A 24654-nucleotide genomic window follows, 5' to 3' on the forward strand; every position below is an offset into this window, starting at 1 on the left:
ACTCTTCATATTTTCAAGCATGGTGGTAGCTTCATCATGTTATGGGTATGCTTGTCATTGGCAAGGACTAGGGAGTGTTTGTAGGGGAATAACCAGAATAGACCTAAGCACAGGCAAAATCCTGCGCTTGGTTCAGTCTGCTTTCCACCAGACACTGCGAGACAAATTCACTATTCAGTAAGACAATAACCTAAAACACAAGGCCAAATATACACTGGAGTTGCTTACCAAGACGGCATTGAAAGTTCTAGTTACAGTTTTGACTTAAATTGGCTTGAAAATCTATGGCAAGACTTGAAAATAGACTGTCTGGCAATGATCAACAACCAACCCGACTGAGCTTGAAGAATTTTAAAAAGACTAATGTGCAAATACAGTGCATTTGGAAAGCATTCAGACCACTTCCCTTTTTCCACATTTTGTTACATTATAGCCTTATTCTAAAATGGATTAAATAAATAAAAGTCCCCTCAATCTACACACACAATACCCCATAATGACGAAGTGAAAACAAGTTTTTAGAAATGTTTGCAAATTTATCAAAAATAAAAACAACTGAAATAACTTATTTATATTTACATAAGTATTCAGACTCTTTGCTATGAGACTCAAAATTGAGCTCAGGTGCATCCTGTTTCCATTGATCATCCATGAGATGTTTCTACAACTTGATTGGAGTCCACCTGTGGTAAATTCAATTGATTGGACATGATTTGGAAAGGCACATACCTGTCTATATAAAGTCCCACAGTTGACAGTGCATGTCTGAGTAAAAACTAAGCCACATTTTTCCGTAGAGCTCTGAGACAGGATTTTGTCGAGGCACAGATCTGGGGAAGGGTACCAACAAATGTCTGCAGCATTGAAGGTCCCCAAGAACACAGTGGCCTCCATCATTCTTAAATGGAAGAAGTTTGGAACCTCCAAGACTCTTCCTAGAGCTGACCGCCCGGCCAAACTGAGCAATCGGGGGAGAAGGGCCTTGTTCAGGGAGGTGACCAAGAACCCAATGGTGAATCTGACAGAGATCCAGAGTTCCTCTGTGGAGATGGGAGAACCTTCCAGAAGGACAACCATCTCTGCAGCATTCCGCCAATCAGGCCTTTATGGTAGAGCGGCAAAACGGAAGCCACTCCTCAGTAAAAGGCACATGACAGCCCGCTTGGAGATTGCCAAACGGCACCTAAAGTACTCTCAGACCATGAGAAAATAGATTCTCTGGTCTGATGAAACCAAATTGAACTCCTTGGCCTAAATGCCAAGCATCAAGTCTGGAGAAAACCTGGCACTATCCCTACGGTGAAGCATGGTTGTGGCAGCATCATGCTGTGTGGATGTTTTTCAGCGGCAGGTACTGGGAGACTAGTCAGGATTGAGGGAAAGATGAATGGAGCTAAGTACAGAGAGATCCTGGATGAAAACCTGCTCCAGAGCGCTCAGGACCTCAGACTGGGGCTAAGGTTCACCTTCCAACAGGACAATGACCCTAAGCACACAGCAAAGACAATGCAGAAGTGGCTTCGGGACAAGTCTCTGAATGTCCTTGAGTGGCCCAGCCAGAGCCCGGACTTGAACCCGATCGAACATCTCTGGAGAGCCCTGAAAATAGCTGTGCAGCAACGCTCCCCATCCAACCTGACAGAGCTTGAGAGGATCTGCAGAGAGGAATGGGAGAAACTCCCCAAATACAGGTGTGCCAAGCTTGTAGCGTCATACCCAAGACTCAAGGCTGTAATCGCTGCCAAACGTGCTTCAACAAAGTACTGAGTAAAAGGCTGAATACTTATATAATAATAAAGTATAATACTTACACTTATGTTTTTGTTATATACAAAAATGTCTAAAAACCTGTTTATGTTGTCATTATGGGGTATTGTGTGTAGATTGAAGAGAATAAAACTACAATTTAATCAATTTTAGAATAAGGCTGTAACGTAACAAAATGTGAAAACGGTCAAGGGGTCTGAATACTTTCCGAATGCACTGTGTATATATATATATATATATATATATATATATATATATATATATATATATATATATCACACTTACAGGCACCATCATTTGGTGGGCATATAATATTAAAACACAGGTTATGGAGGGTTTTACGCACATCCAAAATCGGGAAGGTAAATCATTTTAATACGTTTGGTTGTAATAAAATTAAAACGAAAAACAAGCAATCCAGGTTTTTTTTTTTAAACAACAATAAATACATGTACACTTTTACATTTTACATTTTAGTCATTTAGCAGACGCTCTTATCCAGAGTGACTTACAGTTAGTGAGTGCATACATTTTTCATGTAAAATGTAATGATATTATAAAAGTAGCAGGAGAAAAAAAGATATGTTTTGCTGTTGAACCAGCCTTCGATATAGTAGGGAGGACTTGGATTCCACATCATAGAGGGGGTTTTATGCACGTCCAAAACAGGACCTGCATGGCTACAATAATGTGGGCATAGATAAAAAGGGAATGTCAGCTCACTGTTTTACTCCTCTCAAACTTTATATTTTAATAAAGCTTTGGTGATTAACATTTATTTCCAAGCAGTTTCAGGAACCAAACCCTTTATCGAAAGTCTTGACTACATCCCAATTGCATTGGGCAGACAAAAAAAAAGCCTTAATTGCGAGGAGGGGAGGCTATGCTTGGTTTTTAATCAAATAAAATGGGAAATAAACAGTTTATGTTTCTAAATACAAAGTATAAAGGCACCCAAAGCACATTAGGCTACTCTTGTTCCATGCGCATATGTGACCCGTTTCAAGAAGCTAGGTGTGTGTCGCATGTCACTACTTCAAAGGAGAAGCATTTTAATGTTTGTTTGTCGTTTTTTTATCAAGATGCATTTTTTCGCAGAAATGCCTTCTGGAACATGTGAACTTCTATGTGCCTTAATAACAAAATTGTATGCCATCTGTAAATATGAATGAAATCGTTAAATTACGAACCTAGTTGGTTTAGCCACGGAAAAATAAAGGAACCTTCCCGCTAGCCATGATTGGCTGAGATAATGGATGGGCTGGACATGGCGAGAGATGAGTTCGGATTGGTCTGCCATGTAGCATGCTTCGGTCTATAACATGAGCTGCTCAATATGTGTGGATAATCCTTTCTACTACAGCTTTTTTTTTAAGATATCATGAACTGAGAACGTTTTGCTACTTCTCTCAACATTGCTGCCCTTAAGTTAATAGCGCTATATACAAAAATCAGATGGATGGGGCTAAGGCTTAAGAGGGTGTGAACGATGCTGAATGGGTGTAGATAAAGAAGAGCTCTCCAGTAGGTACCAAAACATTCACGGGCCATTTTCTCAAAAGTGGGGTTACAAGTTTATCAACTTTCAAAGCAGAATTACTTTCCCATTGTTTCTCAACTGTAGTGTATGATATACAATTTTCGAGCTCCGAATCTCTACTTTTATCCAATGTAAAAAACACAATTTCAAATGTTGCTACATAGGACCGAATCCAGGTGGTGGGTCACATAAGGGCACTGTGAGTCACGGCTGGACAGGCTGCGTTTCAGCTGTCAAAATTCATGCCATAACCAACTGCGTTACCGCTAAAACCAGCTTTTGGTTGGTCTTAAATATCCCTATCAGCGCTGCCTGAAATTAGCACTTTGGATCATGTTTTTAAGGACACACCTCAAACATTTCCACCCCGCCCATCTTAGCGCAAGCTAATAGAAGACAGGTAAATTGCCGAACCTGGCGTTAGGGCTGGAAAATGCCAGTGCGGGAGTTTTTACATGACGAAATATCAAACTAACATGCGTTTGACACTAACGCCAGCCAAAAATAGAGCCCACAGTCAACCAACATCTACGTACACACCAGAGCACCAACATTCTGGTCAGAGACAATGCACACCTGACTTCTTTGCAAGGTCAATATGTACTTTACATGCCCACCAAAAAAAGAGAAACTAATTGGGTAATGTACAGGTTATGAAAAACCTAATGTAACAAATGCAAAACACACACTTTTCTCCTCAGAAGGCACTCCCTGGCATAGCTAGCTCCTCTTTGGCAACCATATCCCTCCTCCCCCGACCTAACAGAACAGGCTACTCTGTCAGTGCAAAGACAGACAGCTCTCTAATGACTGCATATCACACTAATGAGAAGGAAAGAAAATGAGAGAGAAGGATGGAGGACAGAGGAGGGTGTGGGTGAGTCCTATCACAAAACCCATTCAGCAGCTCTTCATCAATGACCTCATGGTTCTGCATTCAATAACGTAGGCTGGGTGAGTGTGAGTGTGTGTGTATATGCGTGAGTGAGTGACTAGGTCATAGCAGACACACAGACCATTACAGATAGAGACACAAACAATATAGCTAGCTTATCCGTAAACACTGCATTTGTTCAATCAATGAGAGAAAAGGGATAGCTACGACTATTCTACCAGATGGATACCTGGAACACACACACAGCATAAATTGAGTATAGACACAGAGGGCACATTAGCCTGGTGGTGTGCTTTACATTCAGACTTAAATACAAAGCACTAGACTTAGCCTAAACAAAAGGTACTGTCTCATGGAGAGATGTGAAAAGACAGTCATTTGTTAAAATCAGTCGACTTGAAATACCTCGCCCACAATCAAAATAATGACTAATAAATAATACACTGACTCCTTTCAGGTACACCCGCAAGAACAGGACCTGAAAGACAGGCACTTCCTGGCATGTCATAATGCAGGCTACATATTCTCTACCGCTAAATAGCTAGACAGCAGTGCTGTCAGAAAACAAGTGACCATCATTCCATGACAGGTGTGGGTGTGAAGGGAGCTACCTCCTCGTCATCGCTGGACAGTCGCTGGTACTCGGCCGTCTCTCCCATGTTGAGGTCAAACGCCGCCTGTCTGACGGTCAGTATGTTTGCCAGGTCTCCAATTGCCTCAGCCTCAGTCCACCCCTCCAGTATGTGTTTACTTCAACCGATACAGATATTCCTGTTTGTAGTACAGTAGCAGTGTAGGGACCCTAGTGAATAGGGATGTCTCTTTAGTTAGCTATAGACCTGGTTCCGCCTTGGGTTGAGACACATTCACCAATCCAGTGTGTGTTCTCGTGAAAGCTATTCCTCTTAGCAGCGGATGGTCAAAGATATTCCCTTCTTCCTTTCTGTAGACAGAGGCCAATTCCTGGTTTGGGTGGGTCGCAGTCAAAAGGGGATGTTGTGTTCAGAGTCATAACGAGTGACCAAGTTCTTTGGTTAGGTACATTTAGAAGGATAGGAACAAGTTAGGAGTGTCCTCTTCACAATGGACAAGGGCCATTCCTCTGGGAATGTATTGACTGGTTGGCAGGTTGAGTCAGGTTCTGTGGAGGGGTTTCCTATATGCGAACGCAGCAGGATTCAGCTCCTTTGTTGATTTGCGTTGAAGGTAGCCTTTTAGAGAGTAGGTGTCAAAGGGTGACGGATCCCTGTTTATTTCCGTCTCGTCTAGTGGTAATGACCTTCCAGTCCTGCTCTCTCGCTCCCTCTCCCTTGCACTCCTCCTCCCTCATCCCTCCATCACAGGCTTGCGCGCCGCTCGTTCCTTCGTCCTGCCTCAGTGCTGATGCATGCTGCACTTGTTCTGCGATGCACCTTTCCCTCTCTCTCTGTCATTATATTTCCACAGCATCCCTATGTCTGGCTTACCTTGTTACCTTATTTCCCCAAAATACATCCAAAACAAAATCGTTGGAGGAAGGTGGCTTTGGAAAACAAGAGGATGTAGAATGAGTCTTTTACCCAAGGGCTGTTATTCATTTCACTCGTTTCTCCATCCTCCTCCTCCCCTTGTTTTTGAACAGCTGTCCACTCCGACCAGCAGCTTAGCACCGAGAGAGACAGAGAGAGAATCTGGGTGTGTTTTTTGGTGCCGTTTTCAACGAACTCCCTGATTGCTCCGTTGAAGCCGACAGTTAATCCCTTGTTATTATAGTTTTTTCAATTTCCTTCCCAATCCTTTTTTTTCCTCCCCATGTTTTGGGGTCCCAGCTGGTCGGTGATTTGGTGAGTGGTCGCCTCCCCACCGCCACGGCGATAGCAGAACCCCCCCTGCCTGGTCGTCGTAGTCACGGTGATCTCCAGTCAGCGGTGGTCCTGAGAGGAGCAGCCAATGAGGTGGCAGGAGGCGGAGACAGGCACTAATGAGGAGCACTAATCCTCCCCGGAGATGGTGAAAAACACAGCCACGATGGACGGTGTGTGTGTGTGTGGGTGTGTGTGTGTGTGTGTGTGCATGCATGTGCGTAGAAAGCACCTCTCCGCTATGGGAGGGGGGGGGGGGGGGGGCATCTGGAGGCTAGCGGAGCGGACATCTGGATGAAGGGGGGAGTAGAGAGAGAACGAACGAAAAAAACGAGAGAACAAGAGGCAGAAACAGTTTATCTGCGTGCCTACCGATTCTCTCTCCGCAATCTAACCCTGACGGTAGAGTCATTGTCTCGATGGCACTGACCAAGGCATTAGCACTGCGGTTGTTGACTTTCTCTCTCCCCCCTCTCTATGTTTGGCCGGTCCAGTTCAGTCCTGTCCTGTTCCTGTCCTGGGGCCTGTTATCCGCAGCCTGCTGAGTAGGCTTAACGCTCTCATCCCCTATCCAGCTCCGCTGCTAAATCTGTTCCCTCCTGGTCCTGCACAGCAGGCACATACACACACGGAGGTAGACATAAACAAACTGTACAGGCATCGTCACCTACATAGTTGTGTCCTCTGCTCCTGTGACTTTTCTGGCCTCTGACTTATTCATTGCTGCTGCAATTAATCAAGGCATTGACTTCCCTCCCATTTCATGGTGCTTGAAGCTTTGAAAATATTTAGGGGAAACGATTGCAAACGACTCACACTACACACAGTTTTACAGACTTGGGAATAGAGGAATGCCCCATTCAATCCCTATCCTCTTCATGTAGGTTTGGATTGGGTCCGGGGGTCGATTAAGAATGTATTACAATTTCTTTAAATAACAAACAAGACTTTCTTCTACAAGTTGTTTGGCAAGGTAAAGACAGAAGGTCCAACCAGTTCCAGAATGAAGGCCCAAAACACACAGATAAGGACGTCAACCTGCCGACCCTTCACCCTTGCTTTCTCACTCCACTCCTTCTCGTCCCCTTTTCTGAACGAGGCTTTGTTGTCCTGTCCTCGCAGTGTGCTGCTGTGGGCTCGCCCACCCAGTCTCGCAGCTCAATCCGTAATCACACATTTTTATTGGTCAAATCCGTGGGCTTAAACCTCCCAGCCTTGCTTCACTTTTATCTCATCCTCACTTCCACTCTCACAGAACGTTTTGTCGTTCAATCCCTCTCTCCATCCTCCCTCATTCTTCCTCTATTGCAGCAGTGGCCTCTCCATAGCGCTGTAATTCATTGATCAGCTGCTGTCCCTCTCCACCTCTTTCAGTCTATCCTCATATAGTCCTTTTTATTTAGGTGGATATCCCATGCTGATGCGTTTCTATGGAGTGATATTTGTTACTTTATTCTGTAATTATGTGTAACACGCTCTGTGTGTATATTCAACATAACACAAATAAAACTATGATCTATAAATATATAGTAAAACATTTAGTAAAAAAAACTCAGAATACAGATCCACATGCACTTTTTGAATGCGCACACTCCACAGTTTGAAATGTTAGACATTTGTAAACATTTGCTCACAAATCATTTTACATTTGTTAAAATTGTAGTTTTATTTGTGAGCTATGTTGAATATATTTACAGATCATGAATTTGTGATTTATGGTGAATATTAGTGAAATATTTTTTACGGATTATGGTTTTATTTACAAAATATTTTTATATATTCACAGATCATAGTTGTATTTGTGAGTTATGTCGAATATACACACAGATCGTGGTAGACATACAGAATAAAGAAACAAATCTCACTCCATTTGTTTTCCTCAACTCACATTCAATCTGTTACCGCTTTCTCTCTCACTTCCCATTCCATACATTTTTTCACTCAGTCTCTCACAAACAAAACACGTAAACACACACACACACACACACAAACCAGATGGCTGCATAATCAACAGCAATGTCATTAAACACGTCTCCCCCGTCCGGATCTCTTCACCCTCATTCTCCCCCCAAACCCCCCCACCCCACACCACCCACAATACTCACAGGGATAAGTATTCCCCAATTTCCAAATCAGAAGCATAAAATACAGGACCTTACTGAGACAGAAACATGGTGGTGTGTGAGACGAAGAGAGAGTGGGAGACAGCAAAAGGAAGTGTGGAGGCATGCGTGGGCCAGGCCGGACCAGGCTGAGCTGAGCCGTGCTGGGTCACTGCCTCACTGATTAAGTTAACACGCTCCATTAATGGCCAAATCAGGTTTAGGATGGGGGGGGGGAACCTCCCCTTTTAGCATTTGTTTGTAAAGTAGGAGAAAATAAAAGACCGGCAACATTGCTAAACACATTCAAAAAACACTTCAAGGTGATTGACAAGGCCCCCCAAAAATCTTAGTTAATAACCAAGAGTTCTATTGTAAAACTTAAACCCTCTTGAAAACTGTTTGACCACTCACCAACCCATTTTTGAACTGTAACTGTACTTTCTGGTTCCATTTGCCCGCCATTTTGTCTCAAGGGAGACATTTCGCCGGGGCCTGTTAAACATGTAAGCTAACGCCTTTTATTTCCCTGTGATGGAAGGTGCAGTAAATTGCCGCAGACAGGCTGGGGGTGTACACTACCGACTGTAGCATTCCGAACTCCGACATCACAGCCCATTTAGGCGGGAGCCACCCTTTATGAAGCCATGGCTCCCAGTCCCACCAGTCTCTTTACGACAGTTAGTGGGTAGACCGCAGGCGCTCCTGAGAGAGGTAAGCTTTAAAGCAGCAGTGCATGATATCCCCGTGGTCTACTCTCAAAGCTTAGGGCTCATATAGTGGAAATCTAAAATCAGGGCCTTGACTGAGTATGCTGCAGTAGGCCGACTGTTTCGCATGCAGGAAAGTATGTTACTGCCAGATTTTTTTTTACATACATACTTGATGCTAGCAGATGGTGCATCGTTATATTTGGCAGTTTGAGATTAATTTATGGAAACACGATTAGGGTGTGAGGGAAGTTCCTGAGGCGCCCCAAGAATAATTAAAAGTCCTATTATCCTTTGGAGATCGTATCAGCTCTGTCCAGACCAATTCAATTCATATGCACCCATGTGCACTCACAACTCTGCTATGAAAATTTGCCTACATCATCTCTTAACAATGAAATAGCCAGAGAGATCACAGTTGGGTGTATAAGGTAAAACAACTATTTGGAACCATAGGACTCATCCCAGCATTAATAGACCAGACACCTGAGCTTCATTAAGTCAAGCGGTAGAATCTGTCAAGCACAGTTAGTGGCTGTGTGGCATCTCATTGGTCAGGAAGACGACCAATAGGCTGGTCGCCATGAGATGAACAGCGGAATCTGAGATGATCACCCGCAGGCATCTGGGGAACTTTGCGAGTTCGGGAAACCGTGACCCAGATCTTAAAGATGGCTCCACTATCCAATTTCCCTCGGAACTAACATCTAGCCAAGCATGTTAATGCAGACCAGCAGTATTATCACGCTAGCACACACCAGGAATACTGGTTAACTGCAAATTCAGTCTGTGTGTGTGTGTGTGTGTGTGTGTCACCTTTTCCAGTGGAAGATCAACTGCTGTTGACTTAGTGGATGACTTCATCCTTGAGGGTGAAACCTCCAGACATGCTACTGTATGAATCACATTTAGAGAGGAGGTAGTAATGATTGCAATACTGGCCTACTAATGTTAGATTTCCTGATGAGAGAAATTGAACTTCAAAAATGATACTGTCAAGCTGTCATATATTTGTGACCCACTGGATAACAATATGGCGGTAGCCCCAAGTCCTTTTGATTGAGGCAAAAATATGGCTACAGTAAGACGGCCTTGAATTATAAACTATATAGATTATGATGACATAACACCCAAGGATGTAGGCCTAATATTTCTGCAGCAAAATTATACTTCTTTATCACAACAAAATGTCACTGGTCATTTCATATGACAGCTGATATTGTGAGCTTGGGGTAAAGATGGTTGACTTCTACTGCAGATATTGTTTAGCTAGGTAGCTTTTCCATTTGATTACTGCTTTAAGCTAAAAGCTATAGCTTGCCAGTGGCAGGTCACTCCCAGGACATGTGCTAGTGGTCATATCTGAAAACGAATTTCCTTTTCTCCTCTTAAATCCCCAGTCCCCACCATATGTCGCAAACCGGGAGAGACCGAAAGACAAGATAAATACTCTTGATATTTGACTTGTTTCTCTGTAGGATTAAGAACAGGGGGGATGTAGAAGCTTTGCAACAACTCAAAATGTCATTGGTGCCTTAACTTATTTTGAGGAAATAGTGTGTCAGTAGAAGCTACACAGCAAACCATCTAGGTCCTAGTTCTGTATGACAAGGATCCATTCTCATATCCGGCCTATGCGGTAACTCAGTGGTCACCAACCGGTTGATCTCCAAGGCATTCCTAATTGATCACCAAACATTTCTGTAAAAAAATGTGTTTTGCGCTGTTGGCGGTAGGTGCACTTGATTCAGCAGCTCTAGCGCCAGGAAGGCAAAGTGTTCCCATTTTGAACTATTTCATGCGTCTGAAGGTAGAACTCCGCCTACCCAGCAGGCCCAGAGAGCAAATCAAGTGCACCTATAGGCCTACCGCTGGCCAATCAGATAGCTCAGATCACCGTGTCTGCAGTTTCCTTCGAGCCACAGCAAAGTTGTTACTGTGAGATTTCAAAACGTTTAAAACCATGACTAGAGAGAGACTCAACGAATACAGCAAAGAGCTGCTGTTTATGTGGAAGTTCATTTTTAAGTTGTTATTCAGCACTGTCAACACTTTGTTCAACACCTTTATAAGCCATAAAATACATGTTCTTCCTACTTCCACACGTTGCAACCAGCACTGCAGCTGCAATGAAGGAGTATAGGAAAGTGTTCCGATAAGCTTGCGTTGTTATTATTAGCGGCTTTGTCTTTTTTTTTATAAATCGAGGAATATTTCACTTTTTATGGTCATAGGAGTAACATGAATTGGTGCATGAGGCAGAAATAATTCAGTGCGACTTGAGTTTCCCCTTTTCTCAGCGGAGGGAAGGAGGGCGGAGGGACGGTCAGAGGCAGCCTCACCGCTGCTCCCTCCCTCCCCTCAGAGACTGACCATCAGATGCAGGCCATCAAAAAAGCTAATTATTATGCTCACTTAGCTGTGCCTCACAAGTAATGCAACAAATTATCTATTACCAGTGTGATCATATACCTACAATATTTGTTATATAATTTCCAAATGGTCTGAGAAGAATAACCTTGGCAGGGCAATTCAAGCATAGCCAATATGCAGTGATAATGTACTGGGCCTATAGCCTACTCCAAAAACCTCATTGCTACAGAACTGTTTTTAATTGGTTAATGTTGCATAGGCTTTCGTTTTTTAAGTAATGTTTTTTTTTTTTTTTTATCTGAGCGTTAGATCTCGGCTTGCATTTTGACTCAGAAAGTAATCTTGACTCAGAAAAGGTTAGTGACCACTGTTGTAACTGTACTGAGCAGATCGACTATTTCAAAGCATTCCCTGGTTAAATTAAAACCCTGACCAAAAAAAGTATACAAAATTGCAAGAATTTTGCTACAAAGAGTTACGATTTTGTATCCTAGAAGCACTTCCCTTTTCTTTCTACTAGCTTTCAAGTAATTGTTCAATGTTATCAGTGTGCTTCTATTATTGTAGCATTCTAAGGCCCTAACCAGAACTTGTTAAAACACAAAGCAGAGGTTAGGTTAGAAACCTACAGGTAAGTGCAACCAGCAGAGGTCATAGGGGAAAAATACCCGCAGTGCAGTGATGGTACAAACAACCTGGCCCAGTCATCAGTGCAGAAGAGTTCTGTGAGCTGTGGTTCCTCCCTCATTTCCCCTCTGAGGGCTACTGGGTTTCATCGAGAGCTGCCTGTGTCATACTGAACGCAGCACTTGGCTGGACAGGGCGGGGGAGTCACCAGATCCAGATCCACACAGGAACACAAAGCCCTTTCATCATTCCTTTTCCTAGAAAAGCTTTTCTGCTTTGCAACAAAAGGAGGATGGGCTTGGGCATGATGACGGTGAGAAAATCCTCAGGAGATACAAATGCATGTTTATGAGAGTCAGTGTGTGCATGTGTGATATGCGAGCAACCGGCAACGCCGTACCATATAGGCCTAATCCTCGCTCAATAGAACCTTTCTAGGAAAGTGGGGCGACAAGTGGTGTTTAGAGGGCTTTCCAGGGCTCTGGGTGGATGTGAGGGGAGCAGTGAGAGGATTAGGGGGACAGGAGAGGGCGGGAGGCCAGGGCCCAGGTGGGACTCAAGGTCACATTCTGAGGTATGGCCCAGTCATGACAAAAGCCACTACAAGCTGCCAGCCAGCTGTGTGGCCTATCCCTGTACAGAGCAAGGAGCTTAGTGAGGCGGGAAAGAAGGAAGGGTTCAGAGTCAGGTCATAACCCCAACCCCAAAAACTGTTGCTTCCAAATAATCATTGCCTCAGTTCTCTGGTCTGTCATCGACATCCCATGCAGCATTTAAACAATATTATCAAAAATAACTAAAATGTTAATAGGCTAGTAGGCCTGTTTGTATGAAACGAAATAGAATGTTGACAGACACAGCTGCATTGAGTTTCTTTTAACGGCCACACCAGTAGAAATCCAGTTTTTCGAGCTGAAAGACGATGGCCAGAGCTCACCCATGATGTTGCTCAGCGATTTAAGTAAATAAGTTATTATTTTAGTCAAAGTATGATATATTTGGGCTTGAAGTGACAAATCCGAATTGCCCACTTCATGTAAATTCGTGTGAATGCAGTCTTTTCCTATGATATGACATCCAAATTATTTTAGTTTAGTTTCAGGGTTTTATTTGAATGTTACAACCCACCAGCATGGCTTTGTTTATTAAATCAGAAACAGCCGTCATTACTCTTCGTGACTGAGATGAGCCAAACTGCCTTATGTCCACTTGGCCCCCTGAGCAATGGAGCAAATTAAAATAGGGAGTGCAAACATATGTTTTTGCACTTCCACTTTCTATTTTTTGGGGGTAATTTGTAAATGTTCACTTATTTTTTAGCTAGTCTGTATTAAAAATATATACACTGAGTGTACAAAACATTAAGGACACCTGCTCTTTCCATGACATAGTCTGACTATGGGAATCCAGGTGAAAGCTATGATCCCTTATTGATGTCACTTTATAAATCCACTTCAAATCAGTGTAGATGAAGGGGAGGAGACAGGTTAAAGGATTCTTAAGCCTCGACACAATTGAGACATGGATTGTGCATGTGTGCTATTCAGAGGGTTAAATGAGCAAGACAAAAATATTTAAGTGCCTTTGAAAGGGGTATGGTAGTAGGTGCCAGGCGCACCGGTTTCTGTCAAGAACTGCAACGCTCCTGGGTTGTTCACGCTCAACAGTTTCACGTGTTTATTAAGAATGGTCCACCACCCAAAGGACATCCAGGCAACTTGACACAACTGTGGGAAGCATTGGAGTCAACAAGAAAATTCAAGAAACGTATGGTTACATGTCATTTGCACCATGCATGATCATGAACAAAGTCATTATAGCCTATAATTTAACTTCTCCTGTGAGAACCATGAGCACGGGCTGACCGCAGCCAAATAGTTATCCATATTACCGGGGCTTCCTCTTATTTTTTCTAACCATTACGATAGCAGATTCGCATCTGCAATTTATGGAAAATGCAAAAACTTGAGATAACAATAGATGGCGAAGTCAAAGATAGGCCAGTGGTTTCATCTGTGGCGAAGTTTCCCTAAATCAATGCTTATGACAAATCCAGCTCCAGAAACAGCCATAGAGCCAGCTGGCTAATCTATTGAATACGGTGTAGTTTTAATTTTATTTTTTAACTACACTGTATTCAAAAGAGAAGGTTAGCAAGATAGCTAGCTACACTGACAGCGGTCAGTGCACTATTTGTTGATGTTCATCAACTCCATGTGGAAAGCCCACTTACCCAATTAATTAATATGTTTAAGTAGCCTTCGTCATTCTTTGACCGTGGAACCTAAACGTGCATTTCATCTCTAGGACAGTAAATTACGTCGAAATAGTGGCGCTGGGAGGGGGCTTTTAACTTTTATATAAAAGTGAGGCAAATTCTATTTCATTCACTTGTTGAGCAGTAACACTTTCCGCAGAAGGAATTACACTAAAAATAGCTTTGACTGAGTTGGGACTTGTTTTGTTCCATAGGCTATTACATGAAAATGACAAAGATAGAGGCCCAAAAATCCCCCAGAGATTGGCATGATTACCTGAGCAAATATCATGGATTCAGTTTCTCCAGCAGCTGAAAACTGCTGCACGTGCACACACAACATCACGCACAGCTTGAGCTTCAACCTGACCCATTTGTGTGGCTTATTCTGCTGCCACCACTGTCCCTCCAGCTCATCTCCTCCCTCCCACCCCTTATCATACCATCACTGTCACTGTCACGTCAACAACAAATAACCTACGTTAACGTCAATATGGGCAGCCACTTCCGCTACTTGCCACAAGAGGGTAGAGTGTGGCAAGGGGAGGCCATCCCAGACTATGGCATGAATTCAGTAGGACACACAGTCACGTGAGACTTGTCTATTTTAAACATTGAATAACAATAATGCTAGAGGGGGAAAAAATTGCTTTTTCCTTTTAGACATGTATGCAGGTGGAGGTGGTGGATTCGAGATGTGTAGTCCACTTGTGTAGCTAGCATGACTGACTTTGTGCTAGCTAGCCAACGTTTAATTATTTATGCGTTATGAAAGGAACTAGACACGGACACGAATGATCTGTTTAGTGTGTTAACACACACTTGGTACTTTGTTGTAACCAAGTATTGGTGATAAACCGTGTGTTATTGGATGCTAGCATGCTAGTTAGCTATGGAGTCATAGGATACGGTGCCCTGGGCGGTTTTCACGGAAGAATACTGTTAGTTAGTCTATTCCTAGAAAACATTGAACCGCTGTAGTTTACAACAATTATAATTTCTAAAGTGGAAGTTGGGAGAGTTATATTTGAGTGTTTCAGTGAAAGGTAAGTGAGGGAGGCCCCGCTCTCTCGCTTCCCCAGATGTTTAGTTCATTTTATTCCGATCTCTTTTGCATTATTGTAGCCTTTTCTGTAGCCTGTCAACTATGTGTCTGTCTATCCCTGTTCTCTCCTCTCTGCACAGGCCATACAAACACTTCACACCAAGTGGCTACTGCCACTCTATTCTGGTGGTCCCTGCGCGCACGACCCACGTGGAGTTCCAGGTCTCCGGCAGCCTCTGGAACTGCCGTTCTGCGGCCAACAAGGCAGAGTTCATCTCAGCCTATGCTACCCTCCAGTCCCTCGACTTCTTGGCACTGACGGAAACATGGATTACCACAGAAAACACTGCTACTCCTACTGCTCTTTCCTCGTCTGATCATGTGTTCTCGCATACCCCGAGAGCATCTGGTCAGCGCAGCGGTGGCACAGGAATCCTCATCTCTCCCAAGTGGATATTCTCTCTTTTCCCCCTGACCCATCAGTATATGTCCTCATTTGAATTCCATGCTGTCACAGTCACTAGCCCATTCAAGCTTAACAGGTTCCCTTGGAGAGTTCATCAATGAGCTTGATGCCTCACTGCAACCCCTCCAAGTCTCCGACCACTACTTTGAATCCTTTTCTCTCTCGCTCTCCTCCAACACTACTCACTCTGCCCCTACTCAGATGGTAATGTGCCGTCGCAACCTTCGCTCTCCCTCTCCCGCTACTCTCTCCTCTTCCATCCTATCATCTCTTCCCTCTGCTAAATCCTTCTCCCTCCGATCTCCTGATTCTGCCTCCTCAACCCTCCTCTCCTTCCTGTCTGCATCTTTTGACTCTCTATGTCCCCTATCCTCCCGGCCGGCTCGGTCCTCGCCTCCTGCTCCGTGGCTTGACGACTCATTGCGAGCTCACAGAACAGGGCTCCGGGCAGCCGAGCGGAAATGGAGGAAAACTAGACTCCCTGCGGACCTCTCATCTTTTCACTCCCTCCTCTCTACATTTTCTTCCTCTGTTTCTGCTGCTAAAGCCACTTTCTACCACTCTAAATGTCAAGCCTCTGCCTCTAACCCTAGGAAGCTCTTTGCCACCTTCTCCTCCCTGCTGAATCCTCCTCCTCCCCCTCCCTCTCTGTAGATGACTTTGTCAACCATTTTGAAAAGAAGGTTGACGACATCCGATCCTCATTTATTAAGTCAAATGACACCGCTGGTCCTGCTCACGCTGCCCTACCCTATGCTGACTTCTTTCTCCCCTCTCTCCAGATGAAATCTTGCGACTTGTGATGGCCGGCCGCCCAACAACCTGCCCGCTTGACCCTATCCCCTCCTCTCTTCTCCAGACCATTTCCGGAGACCTTCTCCCTTACCTCACCTCGCTCATCAACTCATCCTTGACCGCTGGCTATGTCCCTTCTGTCTTCAAGAGAGCGAGAGTTACACCCCTCCTCAAAAAACCTACACTCGATCCCTCCGATGTCAACAACTACAGACCAGTATCCCTTCATTATTTTCTCTCCAAAACTCTTGAGCGTGGCGTCTCTAGCCAACTCTCCTGCTATCTCTCTCAGAATGACCTTCTTGATCCAAACCAGTCAGGTTTCAAGACTGGTCATTCAACTGAGACTGCTCTTCTCTGTGTCACGGAGGCTCTCCGCACTGCTAAAGCTAACTCTCTCTCCTCTGCTCTTATCCTTCTAGACCTATCTGCTGCCTTTGATACTGTGAACCATCAGATCCTCCTCTCCACCCTCTCCGAGTTGGGCATCTCCGGTGCTGCTCACTCTTGGATTGTGTCCTACCTGACAGGTCGCTCTTACCAGGTGGCGTGGCGAGAATCTGTCTCCGCACCACGTGCTCTCACCACTGGTGTCCCCCAGGGCTCAGTTCTAGGCCCTCTCCTATTCTCTCTATACACCAAGTCACTTGGCTCTGTCATATCCTCACATGGTCTCTCCTATCATTGCTACGCAGACAACACACAATTAATTTTCTCCTTTCCCCCTTCTGATAAGCAGGTGCCGAATCGCATCTCTGCATGTCTGGCAGACATATCAGTGTGGATGTCGGATCACCACCTCAAGCTGAACCTCGGCAAGACGGAGCTGCTCTTCCTCCCGGGGAAGGACTGCCCGCTCCATGATCTCGCCATCACGGTTGACAACTCCATTGTGTCCTCCTCCCAGAATGCAAAGAACCTTGGCGTGACCCTGGACAACACCCTGTCGTTCTCCACTAACATCAAAGCGGTGACCCGATCCTGCAGGTTCATGCTCTACAACATTCGCAGAGTACGACCCTACCTTACACAGAAAGCGGCACAGGTCCTAATCCAGGCACTTGTCATCTCCCGTCTGGATTATTGCAACTCGCTGTTGGCTGGGCTCCCTGCCTGTGCCATTAAACCCCTACAACTTATCCAGAACGCTGCAGCCCGTCTGGTGTTCAACCTCCCCAAGTTCTCTCATGTCACCCCGCTCCTCGGCACACTCCACTGCCTTCTAGTTGAAACTTGCATCTACTACAAAACCATGGTGCTTGCCTACGGAGCTGTAAGGGGAACGGCACCTCCTTACCTTCAGGCTCTGATCAGACCCTACACCCAAACGAGGGCACTACGTTCATCCACCTCTGGCCTGCTAGCCCCCCTACCTCTACGGAAGCACAGTTCCCGCTCAGCCCAGTCAAAGCTATTCGCTGCTCTGGCACCCCAATGGTGGAACAAGCTCCCCCACGACGCCAGGACAGCGGAGTCACTGACCACCTTCCGGAGACACTTGAAACCCTACCTCTTTAAGGAATATCTGGAATAGTATAACAGTAATCCTTCTACACCCCCCCCCCTCCCCCCTCCCCCCTCGGTGGTTGTCCCACTGGCTATCCTAAGTTGAATGCACCAATTTGTAAGTCGCTCTGGATAAGAGCGTCTGCTAAATGACTTAAATGTAAATGTTGATGTGGATTAGGGCTGTATTCTCTCAGACTCATGCACTCTATGACCTGAGGCTGATGGAGGTAAGTGAGTAATAATGCTCTAGATTCACAGTACGTTAAAGCATTACCACCTCTTCTAATTAGAACATGGTTTGAAAGAGGGCAACGTTCAGTAGAGTACGACGTTGTGGAGTTTTCAGATATATAGATATTATGTAGAAAACAGTCCTCACTGACACGTAGAGTAAGGAATCATGTCAGCTCTATTCATGGCATTTCTGTCTGCAACGTTCTATGCGTTGCACCGTCAGAAACGCAACCCAAGAGTGTAGGTTTGAGAGAATGGCATCACAACATTTGCGAAACAGATGATTATCTCAGAACTTCCTGGTCAAATAAAAAGTTTATATAAACAATGCATATCATCGCTACGCTACCTTAATCAACCTAGAGAATAAGAGACTATCTTCCATTGCCATCTTCATCAGTTTAGCAAAAGGGCTACCGTTTGAGTGCTTACTGTTCTGGTGCCCTTGGCATTGGCGTGTCCATCCTGATGGAGGGGTGTCGTGTACGCATTAACCCCACTGTAAAAGCAGCCCCAAAGTGCTCTAGGCTCAGGTGTACTGTGGGGTGTGGGTATGGCCGGAGTACGACCTTGCAGCAGCAAAGGAAAACCATTGATCGTCATGGCTCTCAACTGGATAGTTGGCCTAAACATCTGCACATCTTCAATTAGTCACCTCACCAAGTCAAATGGGTCAAACCAGTAATGCAAAAATGACATCGACCCCTGGCAATTACTCCTTGTCACGTCATGTAGATCTAAAAGGATAAGCAATATGGCAATGGCTCCACCTTGCCCTCAGAAAGGCTAGGTGACAATTTCGCCATTTTTCTGCTTACACCTATGGAAACCTTTCAGGTCTACACAAGTGACTATACGGCTTGTAGGTGTTCACTCTCCACTGCAGTAGGTAAAATGAGGCAGTTAGTGGGTGTAGGCACTAAGCAGTACAGTATATACAGTGCATTCAGAAAGTATTCAGACCCCATGACTTTTTCCACTTTGTTACATTACAGCCTTATTCTAAAATTGATTACATAATTTTTTTCCCTCAATCTACACACCCATAATAACAAAGCGAAAACAGGTTGAGAAATCTTTGCACATTTTATATAAAAAATAAAATAAAATTACATACATACATACATACATACATACATACATACATACATACATACATACATACATACATACATATACACACTACCGTTCAAAAGTTTGAGGTCACTTAGAAAAAATTGTTTTGTCCATTTAAATAACATCAAATTGATCAGAAACACAGTGTAGACATTGTTAATGTTCTAAATGGCCATTGTAGCTGGAAACGGCTGATTTTTAATGGAATATCTACATAGGTGTACAGAGGCCCATTATCAGCCACCATCAGTCCTGTGTTCCAATGGCACGTTGTGTTTGCTAAACCAAGTTTATCATTTTAAAAGGCTAATTAATCATTAGAAAACCCTTTTGCAATTATGTTAGCATAGCTGAAAACTGTTGTGCTGATTAAAGAAGCAATAAAACTGGCCTTCTTGAGACTAGTTGAGTATCTGGAGCATCATCAATTGTGGGTTCGATTACAGGATCAAAATGGCCAGAAACAAATAACTTTCTTCTGAAACTCGTCAGTATATTCTTGTTCTGAGAAATTAAGGCTATTCCATGCGAGAAATTGTCAAGAAACTGAAGATCTCGTACAACGCTGTGTACTACTCCCTTCACAGAACAGTGCAAACTGGCTCTAACCAGAATAGAAAAAGGAGTGGGAGGCCCCGGTGCACATCTGAGCAAGAGGACAAATACATTAGAGTATCTAGTTTGAGAAACAGACACCTCACAGGTCCTCAACTGGCAGCTTCATTAAATAGTACCAGCCAAACACCAGCATCAACGTCAACAGTGAAGAGGCGACTCCGGGATGCTGACCTTCTAGGCAGAGTTGCAAAGAGCCATCTCTCAGACTGGCCAATAAAAAGAAAAAATATTAAGATGGGCAAAAGACACTGGACAGAGGAAGATTGGAAAAAAGTGTTAGGGACAGACAACTCGAAGTTTGAGGTGTTCGGATCACAAAGAAAAACATTTGTGAGACATAGACCAAATGAAAAGATGCAGGAGGAGTGCTTGATGCCATCTGTCAAGCATGGTGGAGGCAATGTGATGGTCTGGGGGTGCTTTGGTGGTGGTACAGTGGGAGATTTGTATAGGGTAAAAGGGATCTTGAAGATGGAAGGCTATCACTCCATTTTGCAACGCCATGCCATACCCTGTGGACGGCGCTTGATTGGAGCCAATTTCCTCCTACAACAGGACAAAGACCCAAAGCACAGCTCCAAACTATGCAATAACTATTTAGGGAAGAAGCAGTCAGCTGGTATTCTGTCTATAATGGCGTGGCCAGCACAGTCACCGGATCTCAACCCTATTGAGCTTGACCGTATGGTAAGAAGTGCCCATCAAGCCAATCCAACTTGTGGGGAGGTGCTTCAAGAAGCATGGGGTGAAATCTCTTCAGATTACCTCAACAAATTGACAACTAGAATGCCAAAGGTCTGCAATGCTGTAATTGCTGCAAATGGAGGATTATTTGACGAAAGCAAAGTTTGAAGGACACAATTATTATTTATATTTTAAAAAACATTATTTCTAACCTTGTCAATGACTACATTTCCTATGCATTTTGCTATATTTCCTATTCAAACTAATTTCATGTATGTTTTCATGGAAAACAAGGACATTTCTAAGTGACCCCAAACTTTTGAATGGTAGTATATATACACCTTATTTACATAAGTATTCAGACCCTTTGCTATGAGACTCTAAATTGAGCTCAGCTGCATCCTGTTTCCATTGACCATCCTTAAGATGTCTGTACAACTTGGATTCAACCTGTGGTAAATTAAATTGATTAGACATTATTTGGAAAGGCACACAACTGTCTATATAAGGTCCCACAGTTGACAGTGCATGTCAGACCAAAAACCAAGCCATGAGGTCGAAGGAATTGTCCGTAGAGCTCCGAGACAGGATTGTGTCGAGGCACAGATCTGGGGAAGGGTACCAAAAAATGTCTGCAGCATTGAAGGTCCCCAAGAACACAGCGGCCTCCATCATTCTTAAATGGAAGAAGTTTGGAACTACCAAGACTCTTCCTAGAGCTGGCCGCCCGTCCAAACTGAGCAATTGGGGGAGAAGGGCCTTGGTCAGGGAGGTGACCAAGAACCAGATGGTCACTCTGACAGAGCTCCAGTGTTCCTCTGTGGAGATGGGAGAACTTTCCAGAAGGACAACCATCTCTGCAGCACTCCATCAATCAGGCCTTTATGGTAGAGTGGCCAGACGGAAGCAACTCCTCAGTAAAAGGCACATGATAGCCCGCTTGGAGTTTGCCAAAAGGCACCTAAAGGACTCTCAGACCATGAGAAACAAGATTCTCTGGTCTGATGAAACCAAGATTGAACTCCTTGGCCTGAATGCCAAGCGTCACGTCTGGAGGAAACCTGGCACCATCCCTAAGGTGAAGCATGGTGGTGGCAGCATCATGCTGTGGGGATGTTTTTGATGTTGGAGATTAGTTAGGATCGAGGGGAAGATGAACGGAGCAAAGTACAGAGAGATCCTCAATGAAAACCTGCTCCAGAGCGCTCAGGACCTCAGACTGGGTCAAAGTTCACCTTCCAACAGGACAATGACCCTAAGCACACAGCCAAGACAACGCAGGAGTGGCTTCGGGACAAGTCTCAATGTCCTTGATTGGCCCAGCTAGAGCCCGGACTTGAACCCGATCGAACATCTCTGGAGAGACCTGAAAATAGCTGTTGAGCGACACTCCCCATCCAACCTGACATAGCTTGAGACGATCTGCAGAGAAGAATGGGAGAAACTCCCCAAATACATTTACATTTTAGTCATTTAGCAGACGCTCTTATCCAGAGCGACTTACAGTTAGTGAGTGCATACATTTTCATACTCAGGAGGCTAAAGAAATTTGGCTTGGCACCTAAAACCCCCACAAACTTCTACAGATGCACAACTGAGAGCACCCCGTCGGGCCGCATCAACGCCCGACACGGCAACTGCACCGCCCGCAACCACAGGGCTCTCCAGAGGGTGGTGCAGTTGCCGTATCAGGCGGTGATACAGCCCGACAGGACGCTCCCAACCGTGCACCTGCAAAAGTCTGCGAGGGTTTTAGGTGCCAAGCCAAATCTCAGAAACTGCCACCCTCCTGGGCTTTTCACGCACAACAGGGTCTATCTCACCTGGTCCTTGTCTCCAGCGAAGCAGCAGCTCTTCATGGTACAGGAGTTGAAGTAGCCCTGGTTGTCGAACTGGAAGCTGGGTAGGCGGGAGTGTAGCTCATAGAGGACTGGGGGTAGCCTGCGATGCAGGGTTAGGAGCTGGGTCCCTGTGCTGTTAAAACGCACCGACATAGCACTCTGGAGGGACATGCTGCCACCGTACCGCAGCAGAGAAGTGTGAGGTGTGCCAAGCTTGTAGCGTCATACCCAAGAAGACTCGAGGCTGTAATCGCTGCCAATGGTGCTTCAACAAAGTACTGAGTAAAGGCTCTGAACAGTTACATTTTTGATACATTTGCTAAAACATTTTTTTTTTTTATGGTTTTGCTTTGTCATTATGGGGTATTATGTGTAGATTGATGAGGGGGAAAAACTATTTAATCCATTTTAGAATAAGGCTGTAACGTAACAAAATGTGGAAAAAGTCAAGGGGTCTGAATACTTTCCGAATGCACTGTATAGCCTTCTTTTACTTGTTGATCTATTTCAGATATGTGCTGCTGAGTTGGATGAAGGACGGGAGACTAGGAAAGGAAGCCATTTTGGACTATCAACAACCAGCACCAGAAAGGCACAAACATTTACCCGAGTGCCTCGTTGAAGTTCTTTGCACGTTAATAGTTCCCTGTCTGTAGACCTTTCCTGAGGCATTTGTTCTATTTAAAGAGAATCGAGGCATCATTCGACTGCAAACTAGCGTGTCCATTTTCCATCTCTCAACTCTGCTGTCCACCCACATACTCCTGATGTGCACAGTGCTCATATGGGATGAACTGAAAACAGGCACAGTGGCACACTATTTTTCATGATAGGTTGGTTATGTGTTGGGTACGTGGACACGCGTAGGCGTAAGCATGCAAGTGTGGCGTATGTGTGTGCGTGTTTTTGATGTGCTCTGTCAGAGATTGCATTGAATCACGCCTGCTGTGAGTGGTCTAGACTACGCTGCCAATCTGGTCAATGTGTAACATCTTCCGGTGTTTTCCTGAGTGAAAGAATAAAAAGGACGAGATAAGAGAAGATAACCAGATGTGATTTGGGGGGAAAGAAAATAATGAATATAGAAATTTTCAAAGAGAGGTGCGCCAAAGCAAGAAATGTACCCAAGACCGGGAGATTGTGAGATGGAAAGATGAAACGACACTAGATGTGGCAACACATGGAGAGAGAGCGAAAGAGAAAGAGAATCATAGAAAGAGAGAAATAAGGGGCATCTTAGAGAGGAGAGAAACAATAGATTACACGAGATTGAGATGAATGCAGTCGTCTCCCACCTCCTACAGGGCTGTCTGTCTGTGTTACTAGGACTCCTAGTAACACAGACAAGCTAAGTGAGTGAGTCGTACGTACGCTTATCAGACGCCCCATCTCCAGCACGTCCTTGATATGTTTCCGATTGCCGTGATTCACGAGCGCATTCTCTGAGCTCGTAACAGCAGTGCGATAGCACTGACGCACACAAACATCTGAATACGTGTAAGTTGTCCCTTTAAGAACACCACTCCACTGGGACCCACACACTGTACTGAAAAACAAGTGGGCTATTATCCTTAACAGTATTTTATTCCAAAAAAACATTGAGTTGAAAATGAAACCAATGCACGACAAACACATACAGTCCATAGGGGAGGAGGAATATTGAAAATGAGACAGCACCACCACCTATAACTGGAGAATGTAACGACCTGCCCCGTTAAAGGGCCATTTCAACATGTTGCCGGACACGTTAAAGACACGCCTGACATATATCCGGAATAGGCACACCGCATGTCCTTCACTGTGGTAAGGTGATACCTGTGTGTGTGCTTATGTGGGAGAGAGAGCAGAGAGTTGGTAGAGCACGGAGCCTTGCACGTCACACCCAGATGTAAGTGCAGGATTAAAATAACACCACCCGCAAGGGCTCTTTCCTTTTTACCTCTCTGTCATCAGTCAGGGCCCCTCAGCCCCCCCCCCTTCTCTCTATTACCTCTCCAGAGTCTCACTATACAGTCCCTCTCACTCTCTCCGTCTGGCCTCTTTCTAGAGGAAAAAAAAAAATAGGCCCAGTGGTGATGGAGACTCATCTGTCCCCAGCCACATTCAAGGCACAGTACACCTCAGTGCACTGGCCTCTTCTGCTGGCTGGGCAGTTGGTCATCTTGAGTAGGCTACACCCATGCGTCCACAGACGTCTCTATAGCACACACACACACACAATAGTACTCTCAATG

The 24654-nt window shown here is 44.6% G+C and overlaps 1 protein-coding gene across 1 annotated transcript in view; it reads right to left on the reverse strand.

The window, feature by feature from the left end:
• LOC311150840 (activated CDC42 kinase 1-like) overlaps positions 1–24279 on the reverse strand; it is an 83526-nt gene extending 59247 nt beyond the window's left edge. Inside the window, exon 1 of the mRNA XM_084188388.1 lies at positions 22403–24279. Coding sequence (XP_084044514.1) covers positions 22403–22591 — 189 coding nt within the window. The 5' untranslated portion in view covers positions 22592–24279. The remainder of the gene's footprint in view (positions 1–22402) is intronic.
• Between the last annotated feature and the right edge of the window lie 375 nt (positions 24280–24654).

The sequence above is a fragment of the Coregonus lavaretus genome (genome assembly GCF_964263955.1).
Source record: "Coregonus lavaretus genome assembly, chromosome: 23".
NCBI classification, from domain to species: domain Eukaryota; kingdom Metazoa; phylum Chordata; class Actinopteri; order Salmoniformes; family Salmonidae; genus Coregonus; species Coregonus lavaretus.